The sequence below is a fragment of the Solea solea genome, chromosome 1 (genome assembly GCF_958295425.1).
Source record: "Solea solea chromosome 1, fSolSol10.1, whole genome shotgun sequence".
NCBI classification, from domain to species: Eukaryota; Metazoa; Chordata; class Actinopteri; order Pleuronectiformes; family Soleidae; genus Solea; species Solea solea.
This window is the reverse complement of record NC_081134.1, coordinates 39,670,353-39,688,188: the sequence shown is the minus strand read 5'-3', so window position 1 is coordinate 39,688,188 and position 17,836 is coordinate 39,670,353. Positions and strand designations below refer to the sequence as shown.

Sequence of the window (17,836 nt, the reverse complement as noted above, 5' to 3'; positions counted from 1 at the left end):
ACACATTTGCTGTCAAGATAACTTTATCTAGGCGCAAAAATAAAGTGTACGAACACAGCCTTTTCCCTTCTTCATTGTAAACAACAGCCACAGCAGTCCATAAGTGGGTGAAGCATCATTCACTGTTGACCAGCTGTGTTGCTGACAGAACCGGTATGGTGACCTTTAAGGATGCCTTCCTGCATCACAGACACACTGACTGCAGTGTTCCATTCTCACACTCACTGTATCAACTAAAGGAGGCCTGTTACAGTACAAAGAGGCTTCAGATTGTTCAACAATTGTTTATTGCTGAAAATGGCAGATCACCATTCAAATGCAATGTGCTATTAATGTATTTATTCAGCCTTACGATACCTACATATTAAATTCCCCTTATTTATATTTTTTTACATACAGTATAGTTTACTCACCATCGTAATTCATTTACAGCTTGTCAAAACATGTTTTAATGTCACCAACACTGTCGTAAAGATACAAAAGTGGCACGATGCCAGGGAGGACACATATACTTTGCTTCAGAGCTGGTGTTATGACCTAAAAACACTCATAGTGTGAAAAATACCAAGTGAACACTGCTCTCTTCGTTGTTTGGATACAGAATAACACAGTCCCCTTGTACCATGAATTGAGCCATCATTTCTCCATGACAATCTAATCCCAGTGGAACAGAGAATAGCAAAGTGAAAGCAGCACTTGTAGAGGACCAACAAGTTTGAGCCATGAAGTTGTCTATTTCAGCTTTATGTTATTGACTAAAGCCAATGTTTTTTTATATATCTTAATATTATAATTACAGGCAGTAACCAGTATGGCTCCATCCTGGGTCATACGTCTGTGACCACTGGCAGCCTGTTGGATGACAATCACTGGCACTCTGTGGTGATTGAACGCTACCGTCGCAATGTCAACTTCACCTTGGACCGACACACTCAGCACTTCAGGACCAATGGGGAGTTTGACCATCTAGATCTGGACTACGAGGTAAGAAGCAAACATTATTGAGTTTTTGTGGACAAAAAATGTGGAAATAATGTTCGGATTAACCCAAAAACCTAATTACAAACACTCATATTTAAACTATTTATACAGTTTATCTAATCTTGTGATGCAAAAGCAGCTTGACATCATATCACTAACAAGGGGGGAAACTGGTCTACCAAGGATTTTGTAAATACCTGAAATCTCAGCTTTTTTTATTCAGCTATTTCACCTTTATGTTAGTGATGGTTTAATATGTATGACCTAATGTCAGTCCAGAGGAGCTGACTGGCAACGCTTTAAAGAACAAATATATTCATTTAAATTACAGAAGTGTCAACTTCCTCTCTGTTAAGTACCCCACTGTTCTAATATGTATACTTAATGTGCACTTGGTACATAAAATTCTCATTTAAAGTCAGAGGAGCAAACACTTAAGCCAAGTCTATTTGTTTAAGCTTGCATCACATACTTTACCCTATTTTCATACTGGTGAGAAGCCAGTGGCTGCACACAAATGGAGTCTTCATGCATTTTTTACGAGTAGAAATCTGGCAATTGTCTGGTTTTCAGAGAACAAGCAGGGCTTGGAAAGGTGGATACTGTAAGGCCTCAGTCGGAGACTTCAGACAAGTAATGCAATTTTAAAATCTGTTCTAAAAACTACAAGTAAATACTTCACTCCGGCTAGAATTGCGCTTGTAAAATACAGATCACTTAAAGTTCTCTGTGCAAGTGGTTGATTTCAGTTTATAGTTTTTTTATTGATATCAACATTTCTTTCCTTCCACTAGCTGCTTTTGGTGATTTCTGAATAATTTGAGGTCTAAATCACCATCAACTACCTGATTTCTGCCCTCATTGGTGCAGTGTGGTAGAATGTCTTTTGAAAAGCATCATCCTTATTTAAAACTTAGTGAGGCATTTTCTGCAGATTGGTGATGGTCAAGATAAAGGTTGAGCAATGAGTGATTTAAAAGAAAATTGTACATGTAAGGGTTAAAAATGTGTATAGTGGAGGACAAATCCAGTAGAATTGCATATCTTTGTGTTATAAATTAACAGTGGTCCTGGAGATGATGGGTATAAAGTGTCAAGATGGTGGTAAACATCAGTCCTCATGCAAACTTTGTAAGAATCCTTGTTTGAAAGCCTTGGGCAGTACTGATGCTCAGCACAGATTATTCAATCTTCCAATGTGAGGAGTCCTCAGATACAATCTCAACCCACCAAAACAGCTTGGAGCATCAACATGTTTGCCCAATTAGCTCAAACCTATGAGAAACCTTCTCTTAACTTGTTATTTATTGGGGTCAGACTCAAGTCACTTTGTTGCCAAATAACTTAACAATTGCATATAATTTGTGAAGCTGCTCTTTTCTGTTATTTTTTTTTTATTTTCTCAGTACTTCCAACATGTCAAATGCCTTTATTGATTTTGACAGTGCATCTTGGGGGAAAGAAAAAACTGCTCTACTCATGGTAGCTTGACCTCCTCTGTTTGTACAGTACATTGATACTACAAAGGAAATTAGATATTGGTTTCACACTGTGCTGTAATGCTAATCCATGAAACTCACATAATTAATGTCAGTCAGTAATCAAACGCAACGAGTTTGGCTAATAATACTAAACCAGGAAATTGATTTTGGAATACATAATGGGTATGGAAAGCATTTCTGAGTGTGTGTATGTGTAGTGGTGTATGGTGAATCCATATATGGATGTGCCCTTGTGTTTGTGAGTATATACACTATATTCATGTCTTGGAGTGTGACCTTTACCTGGTTTTGCTGATATAGCTGATCTACTGTATCCCAGTGTTAAGCAGGATACAGAGAAATTGGGCAGGACAAACCACAGTCCAATTAAACTAAAGCTGTTGAATTAAGGGGTCTTCAGGGAAATCTGTACAACAGAGTGAACCAGGGGTGTGTGAATATGTGTCTGTATGTGAGGTAAACCCTGAATGGATCTCACCAGTGGTATTGCCTGTCTGAGTCTCTTGCAGATAGTGAAATTGTGGCCAGCTTTTACTCAAAGTGCGCCACTATACTCCATTTTCTCCACACACTCCATCATTGAAACATGACTGTGTGTTTGAGAGGGTGTGTGTGTGTGTGTGTTCTACTTCCCTGTGAGCCTGTAGACTAAATATCTGGGTGCACTTGTGTCCACCCTTGGCAGTAATTACCAAGACTACTGGAGCGTCACCACAGACACATACTAACACACATACATTGAGAGTTTCATATCGACTGGTAATTGCACGCCGTCCTCCATCATCTCGTCTCCCCTCAGAGTCCCTCGTGCTATGGCTGTACAAAGGAAAAAAATAACGGGAGATGTGTACGACCCAAAAAGAAGAAAGAACAAACTCATTCTATATATTTTTTATCCCTCAGTGCTTCCTTCCTGATGCCTGTTTACTGTCAAGTTTTGCTGTGCATTTAGTCACACTATCATCAACACAAAGCCAGATTGTCTTGAGATTTAGTTTTGGATCTGTAATTATTCATGAATTCATCCTTTATCTACTAGCATTTTGATGGTTGTGGGGGGAGCTGACGCCACTTCCAGGTGACCTGTGCATTCATTCACACTAGCCTATAGTTGGTGCTACAGTATATTTGTTGTCAGTTATGTTATTAATAATAATGTCTCTTCTTCCTTTTTCCTTCTTTTTTGTTGTACCTCTTTGCCCCATTTCGCTGTCTAGTTGAGTTTTGGAGGAATGCCATACAGTGGGAAGCCAGTGGGAGGAGGGAGGAAGAATTTCAAAGGCTGCATGGAGAGCATCAACTACAACGGCGACAACATTACCGACCTGGCCCGCCGAAAGAAGCTGGACACCTCTAGCTTTGTAAGGGGAATGAATGTGTTGAATACTGAATATTATGCTCGTTATTGTCACACTAAGTCTGTTTCTGACCTGGGTCACGGGGGCAGGTTATTCACTGCACCAAACATTGTTTAACCGATTCATAATGTATACAACTGACCCACAAGTGCCGACCCTGTCTCCTCTGCTGCCTTAAAACACAGAACTGCACTGTTTTTTTTTTTTTATACCTTTCCTAACAGATCAAGTCTCGCCTGTGTCTGCCCATCAAATGCACTGCATTGTGGCTGACACCTACAGTGGATGCGCCACATTAAATGTCTTGCCATCCTTAAAATGTGTCGCTAAAATTGCATTAATATGTCTCACAGGCTCAATCTCTCCCCATCCCTTGTTCCTCCTCAACAGTGAACACCCAATATATCATCTTTGATCTGTGGTGAACTGGCTGAACAAATGGATCCACTGAACAAGTTCATTAAATTCGCTCCTCTACCTCTCGCTGATGACTCACACAGACATTCATTTCCAAACAAACCAGATTCACTTCCACACACACACACACACAAAAGGGGGAAGGCAATCAGGAATCATCTGTAGTTGGTAAGGCAGCTCAATATTGTGCAATTGCTAATGATTTGATTAAGAGCGTGATGTTGGTGAAGCTCAATGACAATTAGTGGCTAAATTCCTGAACGGTGTTTGTTTTCCTTCTTCACACAAACCTTGCCGCCGTTACCTTTCAGCCCCGGTTTTCAAACATGCGGTGAGACAAAAGACTTTTCTGTAATTGCACGAGCAACATAAGTCTTTGGATCTAACTTTCAGTGGGGAACATCCGAAGGTAAACATGCAGACGTTCTATTCAAAGCAACAGAAGCTGGTGAATAAATACATGATTCTCTCAAGGGTTATAGCCTTTCAAACATACAGGCAGCGCCACTTACAAGCCCACGTTCAAAGGAATTAGCTTTGTTTCTTACACCTCGTTTTGATAACACATTGAAGCCTTGCTATTGTCTCTCCGCTCTCTGAATCTGTCTTTGCAGCGCAACTTGTCCTTCTCGTGCGTGGAGACCCACACCTTCCCAGTCTTTTTCAATGCCACCAGCTTCCTGCAGCTGCCCGGTCGAGCCAGTCACAACACGTTATCCGTGGGGTTTCATTTTCGCACGTGGAACCCTGATGGACTCCTCCTCTTCAGTAATCTCGATGATGGCACTCTGGAGGTCTCCCTGGAGGATGGCAAGATCGTGGTTCATATCAACGTGTCGCAGGTGACGCGAAACAACCAGGTCGACTTATCTTCAGGTAAGATGTCGCCTCAATACAACCTCATAAACACATTCACATCGGCCCCATATTTTTCTGTGATCCATTCTAATAACTGTTGTATCGTAAGAATATTGGGTAATGAATATAATCGAAATAGTCTAGATGACTGGGTTTTTGAATGATGCCGTAACTGAATTGTGTTGATGTGGCAAGTCTTTATATAGTTTTAACATTTTAATCCAGTATGAAAAAACTGACGCGCACAGAAGGTGTTTCTACCACTGACTGAACAGCTGACTCGGCTCAATTTTATCCTGCGCTGAACTTTACACTCTATTACACTCGCTCAATTTGGAAACGGTCTCAATTTTAACAGTTTGACCTTTTAACTTAAGTGAGAGTTTTAGATATATTCATCAAAACCACCAATGCCACAGTCTCCCTCAAAAAATTCTTAGTTATCCTGGTTATAACTCACCTCTCAATGGAATCTGTCCTGACATGGTCTCGTGGTCATACTACCTAACAGCACTAACAAGCAGTCCAGCGATAGAGGAACTCCTGGCCGATGATTAAAAATTCTATTTTTTCCCTTCCTATCTTACTGTCGTCTTCTTCTCCCTGCCTTACTTCTCCCCCTCTCTCCTCCTGTCTTCCCTCAGATGCATTTATTTATTCTGTCCTCTGTTGCTTTAATAGGCCATTATGCCCAGGGGTAGGGATTATTACAGAGTCACCCTCTAGGCTAATTGGGCCTGAGCCTGCGATTACATCAGTATTACTAGAATACACAGACACAAACACAGGCTCATACGCATGCCCCGCTCTGATTCTGTTATTAGCGGAGACGTTATAAGAGACTTATTAGTATCTCTAAGAAAGAATGCCCCACTGGCTCCTGACTGCGGGGACACAGTGGGAGCTCTGTGGACGTGTAATGAAATGCTTAGTCCCCTTTTCAGAAGCAAATATAGTAGATGCACACTCACCGAGGATAAACAGCGTGAGCGAAGGTAACAACAATCCAGATGCCACTTTCAACCCATCTCATGAAGCTGACATACTGTTGTACAGTAAATGACGACGTGCTCACATCATTTTTATACGTTGTTTTGTTTTCTGTTGTTGACATAATTAAAGGTGTAGATGAGGCTGTAGCTAACTGTAAGCGACAGACCATCTAAGATTGTTTGAGTGTAAATTAGGGGCAGACATAAATGAGTTATATTCTTCTCACTGCTCCTTTCGGATCATGAAACGTGTTGTAATGATGGATTTGTAGAAAGAGAGAATCATTTTTATTCAGGATTAAAAATTAGAAGTGAATAAAGTAAGTTAGTGCTTGAAATATATCAAATAGGAAAAACAACTTTCACAGCTTGATTCACCTCTTTGGAACAAACATTCAGAACATTGGGCTCACGAGGAGGGACGCTTTGTCAGTAATGTATGAGGCTTTTATCTTTCTCTCTCTCTTTTTTTAGCCTGTTATCCTCACACACACACACACACACCGATGAGTAATGCATTATTAGGTGCAGCCACTCTCCCATCACATACACCACGTGATGTTTACCACTCTGTGAATGTGATGTGAAAATGGGATGAGCCGTTGTTTTTTTTTTTGACAATATCCGCATCCACCTTAAAATAAACCCATTTTGTCTAATGTACACTGTGTTCGCCAAAGACGGAACCATTAGCGACAGGATTGTACATACCTAACGTTGTTTTCACCCACTTTGTTGTTTTAACATCAAATCAATTAAATCACTGTAAACTAAAAGGAAATTCTGGAATGATGAGTCTAGTTTTCATCTTGTAGCTCAGGCACGATTCACTGTTTTTGGAGGAAAATGGAAGAGATATGCACCAATTTGGAGATAAACATCTAACAAGCGGATGAGATCCATGCTGTTGAATTTTCTTATAGGGGTTGGTGGATCAAAGAGAGGGAATCAATGTTGGATATTTCACTGGTTGTGAGTAAGAAGCCTTCAGAAGGATATCTGTGTGCCGTTTGAGCTCAGGTTATATCACTAATGCTATGATTGCTTGTGAATGCATTATTCGGTGGAATCTAGAGTGAATGAGAACTTGACTATGCTCTTCATCTCAGAAAGCAGAGCACGGAATCTTTGGCCGTGCAGGTTCAGTGTCTGTGCAGTTGTTGCGTTGTTGTTGTTGTATTGTGTTATATAAAAAAAAGGCACATTAATTGGATTCATTCATCAGCCTTAGACATGCTCATACAAAATTGCAAAAATGTGTTCTACCGATATGTGCCCTTGTGATTATATGTGCAACGGCAAGGATTCATCCCCAAGGCTGTTTGCAGCCTGCAGAGACATCCTGCTCTCTTTTCTGTCATTGCATCCTCCTCAAACAAAGACGGAGGATGAACCTAAAGTGAAGACGAGGCCTTGGAGACACAGCTGTACATTAGATTGTGGGTGTCGTCTTAGCAAAGCGCGTGTGTATGTGTGCGTGTGTTGTTAGACGTCGTGCTCAAGTGTGACTCGCGCAGGGACTTTGATCTTATTTTACCATCAATTTCCTCTTACTTATTAACTCTCCAACGCTGTCCCACTTTCCCCTGCTTTTATCACTTAATTATTCAAGTTATTACAACTCCTTCATCACAGCAGGGCTGGAAAGTGTTGTCTTGATAACCATGCACCAGAAAGACATATTTGTGATGTGCCCAAATATAAATCAAGCTCCTGTTTTCCGCCTTACCAAGCATGAAGTGATCCAACACCACTACGTTAGTGAAAAAAAGGCTCCTTTTTGAACCTGATGCAGACAACAGGCGAGTGCTGGCATTTTGTTTGTTCATTATGTGTGGCGAGGATGCTACCTTCAGATCACCCCCGCTTGATTAATTATTGAATTATTGGGTGCCAGCATTGTTTCTATGGAAACAATTCTCACTGTCTCCACTTTGCAGGAGCCTACAGGAGAAATGTGGTGTCTTTAAAAAAAAGTTGTCATACAACAAAATGTGAGAATGTTTGTGTGTCCCCCCGTTTGGTTGTCAAAGAAGAGAAGGGGGGTCGTGATAATTCATCTCGATAGTTATAAATATTATTGTAGCAGCAAGAAAAGATGAAAACATGAATTGGCTCTCTGCGTTCCTATACACACTCTTCACAGTGACACAGGAAAATAAAGTGAATAATTACTACTACTAGTATCTTAATCTATCTCTGTCTTTTGAATATGATTCCAACAAATATTTATCAGTTGTTTTTTTTCCTGGAATATTTCTAATGGATAAGGTTATAAAAGAGTCTTATTTTCTTCTATCTTTTCTTTCTTTCTTTTTCCTCCTCATAAGGGTTACTTACTTTACAACACTTATTGTTTGCCAATGTTATTTCTGTAAATTGGTTTACTTGTGAATACAGGAAATTAATATTTCCACAAAATCAGTCTCAGTCGGAGGTGAAGCTCTTTACAAAACAGGACAAAGCAACTTTTTTTTTTCAAAGCAATATTTTTGCTGTTTCTGTGCGTGTCCGTGTTCTTGCATGCAAGCATTCCCACCCATCAACTCAGCTAGAAGTAATAACATCACTTCCTCTGAGATGCAGAATTACTATCAGTCACACACACACACAGAAGGTTACTTGCACAGTCCAAATAGGAAGCATAAGGCATTACTATAATGGAAAGGCCTGAGGCACAGATTTGAGGGGGGAAACCACACTATAGCCACCCCCGATTATAATGTCATATTGTTTCATTCCCCCTGAGTGTTGTGTGTGTGTGTGTGTGTGTGTGTGTGAAGCCTAATGCGTCATATTTTCAGGCTTTGCATGGTTCAAAAATTGCCATTGGTGTCGACATGCAGAGCCTTTCACACCTCCTCCGAGGAGCGAATATTTAGGAGTGGAGGAGATAGAGAAGGGTAAATTTATGAATGCTAGGGGGCCCCATAAATTTATAGCAGACAAGATTCATTTATACTGTACATTCAAAATCAATACAGAATAGAAACGGGGGGGAAGAGAGGAAGCAGAGAGAGGCTCAGAATGATAATTTAACAGAAATGTCTTACAATGGTGTGATATTCCAAACATGTTCTTCAGGGACATTAAACCAAGAAAATTCAGAAGAAGCATAAGGATAACACCGATTAATTGATTTTTGATTGACAGTAGAACATTTAAATAAAAATGAAAAGACACATTGTCTCATTGTCATTCAGTGTTTCTCAAACAAAACACAACGTTCTCTGCCACCTTTAGCTTTATTACATCTCTGTTGATGGGAACGAGATATTATAATTCTGATCCTTTTAAATCAGTTCAACGTTAATGAATACCTGTCTCTTTGCCTCGCGCGTCCTTGCCTTTTATTTTTCAAAACTTGTTTTTATTTGTGTGTTCATTTATTTGACTTTCTCTTTTTTTGCTTTTGCAATTTGATTATTCCGTCTGTTCTCCATCTTTTGTCTATAAATATAGCTAAAATCAATGGAAATGCAATACAAACACACACACGTTGGAACCAACAGCACATCACGTGGTCTTGAAGCTGATGCGATGGTCGTCTGGGTCTTTATCAAATAGCTACAATGAGTCTAGCATTGATACAAAGCAGCTTTGCAGCAGTTTATTCAGTGTTCTCGCTCGCTCTTTGCCGCTTTGTCTCTGTGTTTTTGGAGTAGAGTACTGTTGACAGTCAGCTCTACCCTCTGCTCTAATACCATGTTTCTTCAGACCTTCGGCTCAGCTCAGGTGTCAGATGCCGTGGCTCTGCCCACTTGTGTGTTTGTGTATTGGCTGAAATCCTTCACCTTCAATTTTCTGTGACACCTTCTCTAAATGATTGGACTGTAACTTTCGACGTACAGTAAATTCTGTTGCATACTTCCCCACATGGAGTTTTGTTGTGTTGTCATATCTGATGTTACCACGGTAACAGGAACATTGTGGACCTTATATGAGTTAAATATGGCAGACTCTTGACGATTAGGCTGACTCATCACTTTTAAAATGATTGTTCTCATTCCATTCTGATCTAAATGACCTAGTTCATGTTTCCTTTGTACTGTATTGGCTGAGATACATTTGACAAAGACAATCTATTCTAACAATGTTCATGCCATTATGGCTTCTAAATGCTTATTTTTCCCTGTTAACTTTTCTTTTTTTTTTTTTAAATAACTGTAGTGTTAAATAGTATTTATTGAATAATTATGAGGGGTGTGACAATAGAGAATGGGCTAACTAAAGGATGCCTGATTTAAATGTTCAGATACTTAAATTAAATTATATTTAACAAATTAACATATTATTCACATGCAGTTTGCACACTTCCAAATGGAATAATAGTGTTTGTGAAATATGTTTTTTGACTGAGTAAGTATGTGGTGTTGAGGTTATTAAAGATAGTGTGAGACAAACAAAGCTGTTAATGTACTTACTTTACAACATTGCAAGTATTACACATTTGCAAGCAAGTAGTTAAATTACTTGACTAGACAACAGCCAAATAATCATTGGAGCATTGGAAAGATGTACGCAATGTTTTTTGTTTTTTTTTATTGACTTAATGTGTCTTGTTAATATTTAAAGCTATACTCTGATTCCATGGAAGTTTCATGCCTGGTATTTCACTCGTGAATAAATTAAGCAACAAAACTTGAGGGACAAAAATACTATTCATCTCTTTATTTTTTTCGTTTCATACAAGAATCTCTGTGTATAGATATAGATATCAAATATGTCTTCAAGCCATAGAGGGAATGTTATGAAATTTAAAATGTTGAAGAAACATCTTGAAAAATATCAGTATTTCAGAAACACATACAGACCACATGTCACTTTTCTGGCTGTAGCAGTAATACAAATGCAAATTCAAAATGATCTGCCTTTATAATGTTTTTTTGGCAATCTCACCCAGTCTCACATGTAAACATTTTATGGGGATAATTTGAATGGCAAGCTTTAAGAGTGTGGATTTTGGTGGTAAAGGGAATAGAAAACAGCAAGGAGGAACTAAAACAATCAGTTCTTCATTTAGATTGTACTGTTTTATTGACAATCTGAGTTTATTGGTTGTATATGTATTTCTTGATCTTGTCCTCTTTGTTCTTGGTGAGCTGTAGTTCAGTCTGAGAAACATTCAGGTCTTCCCTGTGACTTGTCACTTCTTTCTTCTGCCTCTGCACATCCTGCACACCAGTTGTCATCCAGGGATGCCAGTTTTGTTTGGACTGTATGCATTTTTTTTTTTTCAGCTGCTCTTCTAAGATTTTTTTCCCTCTCTAATTAACAATAATCACTCTCTCCACCTCTTTGTCGGCTCATTTTTCTCTTGGCGCTGCTGTTCAGGCTCAGTCGCTTTCAGTGTCACTGTAATTGCTGTCACCTTGTTTTCGGTTGCTGTCAGTCTTGAGCTCGTCTCTGAAACATCATGGTGGCTGAGAATGAAGTTCTTTGAACTGAAGCTCTCTTAAGTAGTACCGCATCTTCATAAAAAACATTTCACTATATCCAACTCATCCAGTCCATAAAAGCATTTTATTGAATATTTCTACCTCCTAGTGTCTGATATTAGTTGTTTATTCTCACAAAGGGGGAAAATGAAACTGGGGTAGCTATTTTTAAATATTAAAGAAATGACAATATTTTTTTTCCCTCCCATTGACTGCATCACAGTTAAATCAATTTACATTAAACCATTTTTATATCTACAGTATTCTTATTTTGGGCAGCAAAAATGCCTTAACATTTTGGAATTTAATTGGCAAATATTAGCAAATTTCACAATAATACCATCCTTACATCAAGCCAACTCCTTTGTTTATTTGCTCCCTGCATTTTCTTTCTCAAGACCAGATGATTAATCTTACAGGGATCATCATGCGTATCAGATCTCAGCTCATATCAGGTACTTTCTATAGTGGCCCCTTCTCCTTGGCCAGTGTGTCTGTTCTATCCTTTAGTCCATGTCCCAGACATGTAAATACAAGAAGCAAAGAACCCTGTACTATGTAACCTCTCCTGGCCGGAAACTTAAATATAAAATGAAAGGGAATTATTATTTTATTCACGCATACTTTAAAAAGAGTGGTCAAGGATGACTCTCTTGAACAGAGTAAGCACAAGAAATCTGCCCCCAACCATATTTACAAGATGGACTGAGACAATGTTTTATAATATATATGATTACTATTAAGTGTTTTTAAATAACGCATTTGTAATTCATGTGAGAGATGATTTATGTAGCCTGAAAAGTTGTTTTGGTCGACAGATAAAGAAAATTTAAACGTACCTAAGAATATCTGGGTCAAATGAGACTCTGAAATTCTTCAATGATATTGTTTCAATATTTCTATATCAAGCAAAGTTGAACGCATGCATCTTCAACTTTGCAGTTATTTTTATGGGTTATTTGACACTGTTTGACTTCTCGCAGATATTCAGTGTAGGCTGCACTATGTAAATAAAGATCACCATCTGGCAAGCTAAGAAACAGCCTGATCTCATCAAATCTAAACAATTATCTTTCTTCTTTTTTTACCCTCCTTCATTATCTGTTTTATCTGAGGCGGACATAACAGACGGCATGTGTACGTTTTCAGCATGCGTGTCTTTAGGTCGTGCGTCAGAAAGAAATGAGAGACACGGCCCCCTTTATATTTGTGTTTCAGCAAGTGCTACGACTAATAAGCTCATCATTCAAAGCTATTGCAGGTGATGTAAAACAGATGAGGGAACAAAAGGTTCCAGGAGTATATTTCTCATTACATTCAAGAGGTTATGGAGAGGGATGGGGTGGAGTGGAGAGCATGATAGTGATTACATCAAACCAATATATAATCAGAAGCGTGATTGTCAGTGAAGGAGCACGCCAAGGCCTCTTTCCACCTGAACAGGATTCTTTGAGGTCATCCAGTCAAAAGAAGATGCATCGTCTTATTTTCTTGTGTAATTCCTTTATGTGATTGTATATTAGTCTCTGACAGAGTTTGTGGGGTGGAAAAAAGTGGGCTGGGAACCTTCACGGTGAGAATGTTTATGCTTTGAGTGGATATTTTTAGACTATCCTCACTAATTCAAATGTGTCTTTGAGTGTTGGGACTTAGTTTTAGGCTCCAGTTTTGAATTAGGATTGTCAGGGAGCGTGTTATGTCAAGTGTCCTCACTTAACAATGATGTTGTGTGTGTTTGTGTGTTGGTGTGCGCATAATTAACCAGCGTGGCAGAGAACAAGGCCATAGCGGTCATACCCCTCAGCAGGTGGCCATCTTGGTTGAGCACACTCATACGCTCACAGAAACATGCACATAATCACCCCGCTGATAGCGATTAATTGATGTAGACTCCCTGCTAACATGAAAGGCAGACTCTCCAAATGCATTCTGGGAGGAAATAAACACCATAAAATTGTGCCTTGAAGAAAGCGGAGTGGAATCTGCCACACACACGCGGCAAATACACAGACAGATCCTTGTGTTAAACTTACACAGACTTTTTGACACACAACACATTAAGGCATGTATAGAATTTATTGAGTTGTACACACATATGTGCTCTGATCAAAACCGACTTTCACGTGTCCATGCCTTGAACTTGACTGCCGTGTCCCTTCTGTCAATGTATCAGAGTCAGTGAAGCAGTGAGCTGAACCGAATTGAAAAAAGACTGTCACTGCGGCAGATGGCCACAAGAGGAGAAGAGAATGAAGAGGGCAAAACAAGGAGGGACAGTAAAATGCAGAAATACAGGAAAGGAAATAAAGACGGGGAGATTAAAGAAAGAATCAGGGACAGAGAGAGGCAGGGAGGGAAGGATGAGAGTGGTGTCAGGAAGAGGTGATGTATAGAGGAGAGGGTGATGAGAGTGAGCTGGCTGCTCTCTCGGCTCCAGTAGTAATGTCCCATTCCAATACATCACTCACATTTAATGGAGCACAGCTACTGGAGAGAAAGAAAAGGAGAACACAAAACTCATATGCACAAACACACACATACATGCAGAGTACACAGACACATGCAGACATCGCACCACATTTCAGACTTGAACACAGACAGAAAGCACTCGCGCGCACGCTCTTGTGCACTCCGCTTCTCTTCGTACTTGATGCAAAGAAGGTTCCAGAGTTAATGGAGTTGAGACGCAGGAGCCTTGAGACTGTAAGCTGCTCTTGCCTAAGATGGGGAGAACAGAAGAATCGTGAATACGATTTAGGATGCATTGGTTTACATATATGAGATTATCTTTAGTAAGTTATGTGAATACAAAAAAGTGTGGCAGAGGTGGGGGACGATCCTTAGCTAATGCTTTAACTCTATATGAATCTCCAGTCAGCAGGCACATGACATGCAGTCAAAAGAAAGAACAAGCACAGACATGAAAAACAAAGCAAAGGAGTGCTAATGTACAGGGAAAAGGGAAATAAACAGCTGTCTTACAAAGTAAAGAGTGAACAGTGAGAGGAAGCTATACATCAGACAGTTTGTCCTAGTTTTGATGACCTTTGATGAATCATTCAGTCCTCTTTCCCTTAATCTGAGTCAGTCCTCTTGATATTCAATGTTTCTGTGTAACAAATGAACTCTGTTGTTAAAGATTCCGGACTTGAATTTTTACACAGGCACAAGCAAAGTCAGCTGCTACAGTCGACACATCGTCATCAATATAAAGGACACCCAGAAATGAAAGAAAACAACACTGTGTTGTCAGTAGACATGGATGTAAATGCATATTTTTGCAGTTAATCACCAATTCATTTGTACATTCTCATCCCCAAACTCCAGGTTCTGGCTTAAACGATGGCCAGTGGCATGCGATACGCTTGGTCGCCAAGGAGAACTTTGCCATGTTGACGCTAGATGGCGACGAGGGTTCTGCGGTTCGCTCCAACTCACCACTCACCATCACCACAGGAGGAACCTATCACTTGGGAGGTACAGTCAATACCAAACCCTTTATTTTTTTCGCCTCATGAGAGCCGTCATAGCGCTTTTCTTTCACTTGATACATTCAAAGTACTGTTTCCAGATTGATTAACCTTCATATCTTCAAGTAATGATGGACTGTCGTTTCTCTTTCCTTAGTTGAGTGGTTCTTGTCATAACATGGATTAGAACAGTAGTCAAATAGGGTTATTCACTGTATATACCCTCTACTTCTGCATTACTGATGGTCTCAAACTTTTTGGCAACCTTTGGGGAGTCTTTCCTCTGTTGGAAAACCATTCCATGTGACTACCTCGAGAAGCTGATTGAGAGAACGCCATGAGTGTGCAGAGCTGTCATCCGTGCAAAGTTGGCTACTTTGAAGAATCAAAAAGATAAAACATTCTCGTTTAACAATTTTTTGTTTACTACATAATTCCATATGTGTTCCTTCATAGTTTGGATGTCTTTACTATTAACCATTCAGTGTTAACCATTGAATAAGAAGGTGTCTCCAAACCTTTGACTGTAGACAGACAGACAGACAGACAGACAGTTAGTCAGTCTTGGGTGTCTAGTAAAAATAAAAAAGTTTTTTTTATAAACGCATAATAAAATAGATTAATCACTGAAAATCAGGTAAAGAGACTAAAATAAATGCAAATTTAAAAGGAGCTGCATTTTATCAGCTATGAAAGAGATGTTATGTGAGCCAGATATTATTGTGAGGCAAACCCCAGACAGATTCATGCAGATGAATCTGCTCATTTTCTAGCTTCTTACAAAAAGAAATAATTTGACACAAAATATTGAAACTTAGTTTAATGATGAAGAAATGATTGCCTCGTGTCCATGATTTAACTGAGATGTGTAATAATCCAGTGATAGTGTTAACAGCTGTTCACATACCAATATTACAGCAACATTGAAAGTTTAACATCAACCTTTGTTCCTTTGTTTGTTAAGAGCTGTTGCCAGCAGTAGAAAAAAACTCCATTGTTCTGACACAAACACTAGCAATACACTCACTTCACACATGCAGCAACCACCATGTATCTGAATTTGGAAGCTGCCTGGTTAATGATGCCAGACACCACTGTCCATCTGTTGAAAGATGGTCCATATATAAGTGTGTGTTCTTGTATTTGTTCCCTCTTTAGGGAGCTTTTTTGGCATATACATGACCTTGTTAGGAACAGTAGTCCTTGTGGGAACCAAAAAAAACATGTCCTAATGAGGCAGAACCTAATTTCTGAGGAGACTGGTTAAGTTTAGGCCTAAAATGTACATTACGGTTAGGGTTAGACATTAACCCTAGGCTGTCCAAATACACAGGTCAAAGATGGTCCTTAAAAGTAGAGCTCAGTGAGCCTGTGTGTGTGCAGGGTGTGTGGGCACCTACAACATTACAGTAACTAAGAGAAATAGTCCAGGCTCTGATATCTCCATCAGGCCTCTGTCCCTCTCCCTCTCTCCATCTGAGGACAATCTCTTCCATCAAACTATTTCCCTCAGCTAGTCAATAAGGATCAGAGCACCACAAACACCCGCACATCCAAATAGTTTTATTCTGCTGTCTATCTTAATTTACTTCTCACTGTTGTTGCCTGAAATCCCTTGAAGCCCATTATGACTTGTATTCTTACATACTTTTTTATTTATGGAATCCAAGTTTGTGAAGCTTTGGTGTATTAATTGGATTTCACAGATGAAGTATTTTTATTTTTTGGTTGAATACAAATATTGCATACTGTATGTTGTCATCCATCTGTCCACGACTTTCCCCCCCGTCTCCTTGGTTTTCTCATTCTCTCCTCTCCTCCACTCTCTAGCTTCCGTTTTGATCCAATTGGTGATTTATTGATTTTGTTTACGCTGAGCCAGGAATCAATAGTGGCTGAGATGAGATGATCTCTCTAATGCTATAATGTCTCTACCTTTTGAAGATGGGGAAGAAACTGACTTTAATACGAGCAGAGCTGCAAGCGCCCCCCACGCCCACTCCTGATATGGCATTCGTGGTTTTTGTGCTGCCTGTCACGTCTTGCTCTACTCTTCTACTACTTAAACTATAGTAGTTCTGATAATAAACGTACAAAATAGAAGAAAATGTTTTAAAAAGCTTTAATGATGTGCGTCAAACTCCTCAATCATATGCCTTGATTACCCGAGTAGAAAAAAATTAATATATCTCCAAAGCAGAACAGCTTTAAAGGGCTTTGATAGTGTAAACTCAATTATAAAACATCAAGGTGGTGTGAAAAAGTCAATGCAAGCTCTCTTAAGAATGTACAGCTTTTGTCAGCTTTTGGTCCGTGAACAGTTACTAATTTAGCTTTGCTTATAACACTACTGGCTGCTCCAGTAGTGATAAAATTAAACTTTCTCCAAAATGCACAAGCCTTTATGAAGAGTTTTTGTGTGTTCTTTATACAGATTCTGTGAGCGTGCAGACGACCTACATGTTTGCCCTTTTTAATTCATGTATCTGCTCTCTTATCAGCTTATGATCCCAGTCCAGTGTGTTACAGTCATGTTACACGGCACATTATTACTTCAAATGTGGTGGCGTTGAAGGAAAAACATGTTGAAGCATTTTTTTTCCTGTCTACTGTCACAATGGTGTAACTATCGATTAAGATTCCAATAACATTATGATCGCAATTCATAATGTTTCTCTATCAGTAAATGGCGAGGCACCACTGTGAGAGTGAAACCAACTCTCCATGCCACTGTCACTGCAGCAGCAGGCAGTGACTCACTGCTACCTACCGCCCCAGTAATGACGGCTCCACGAGATGGCAAAACACACAAATTGGTTG

General features: G+C 39.4%; 1 protein-coding gene across 2 annotated transcripts in view; it reads left to right on the top strand.

Annotated features, from left to right (window-relative positions):
- cntnap2a (contactin associated protein 2a) overlaps positions 1–17,836 on the top strand; it is a 307,312-nt gene that overhangs the window by 167,244 nt on the left and 122,232 nt on the right. For both annotated transcript variants that reach the window (XM_058623391.1, XM_058623402.1), the window contains 4 exons: positions 800–984; positions 3,701–3,844; positions 4,873–5,134; positions 14,874–15,023. In XM_058623391.1, coding sequence (XP_058479374.1) covers positions 800–984; positions 3,701–3,844; positions 4,873–5,134; positions 14,874–15,023 — 741 coding nt within the window. The remainder of the gene's footprint in view (positions 1–799; positions 985–3,700; positions 3,845–4,872; positions 5,135–14,873; positions 15,024–17,836) is intronic.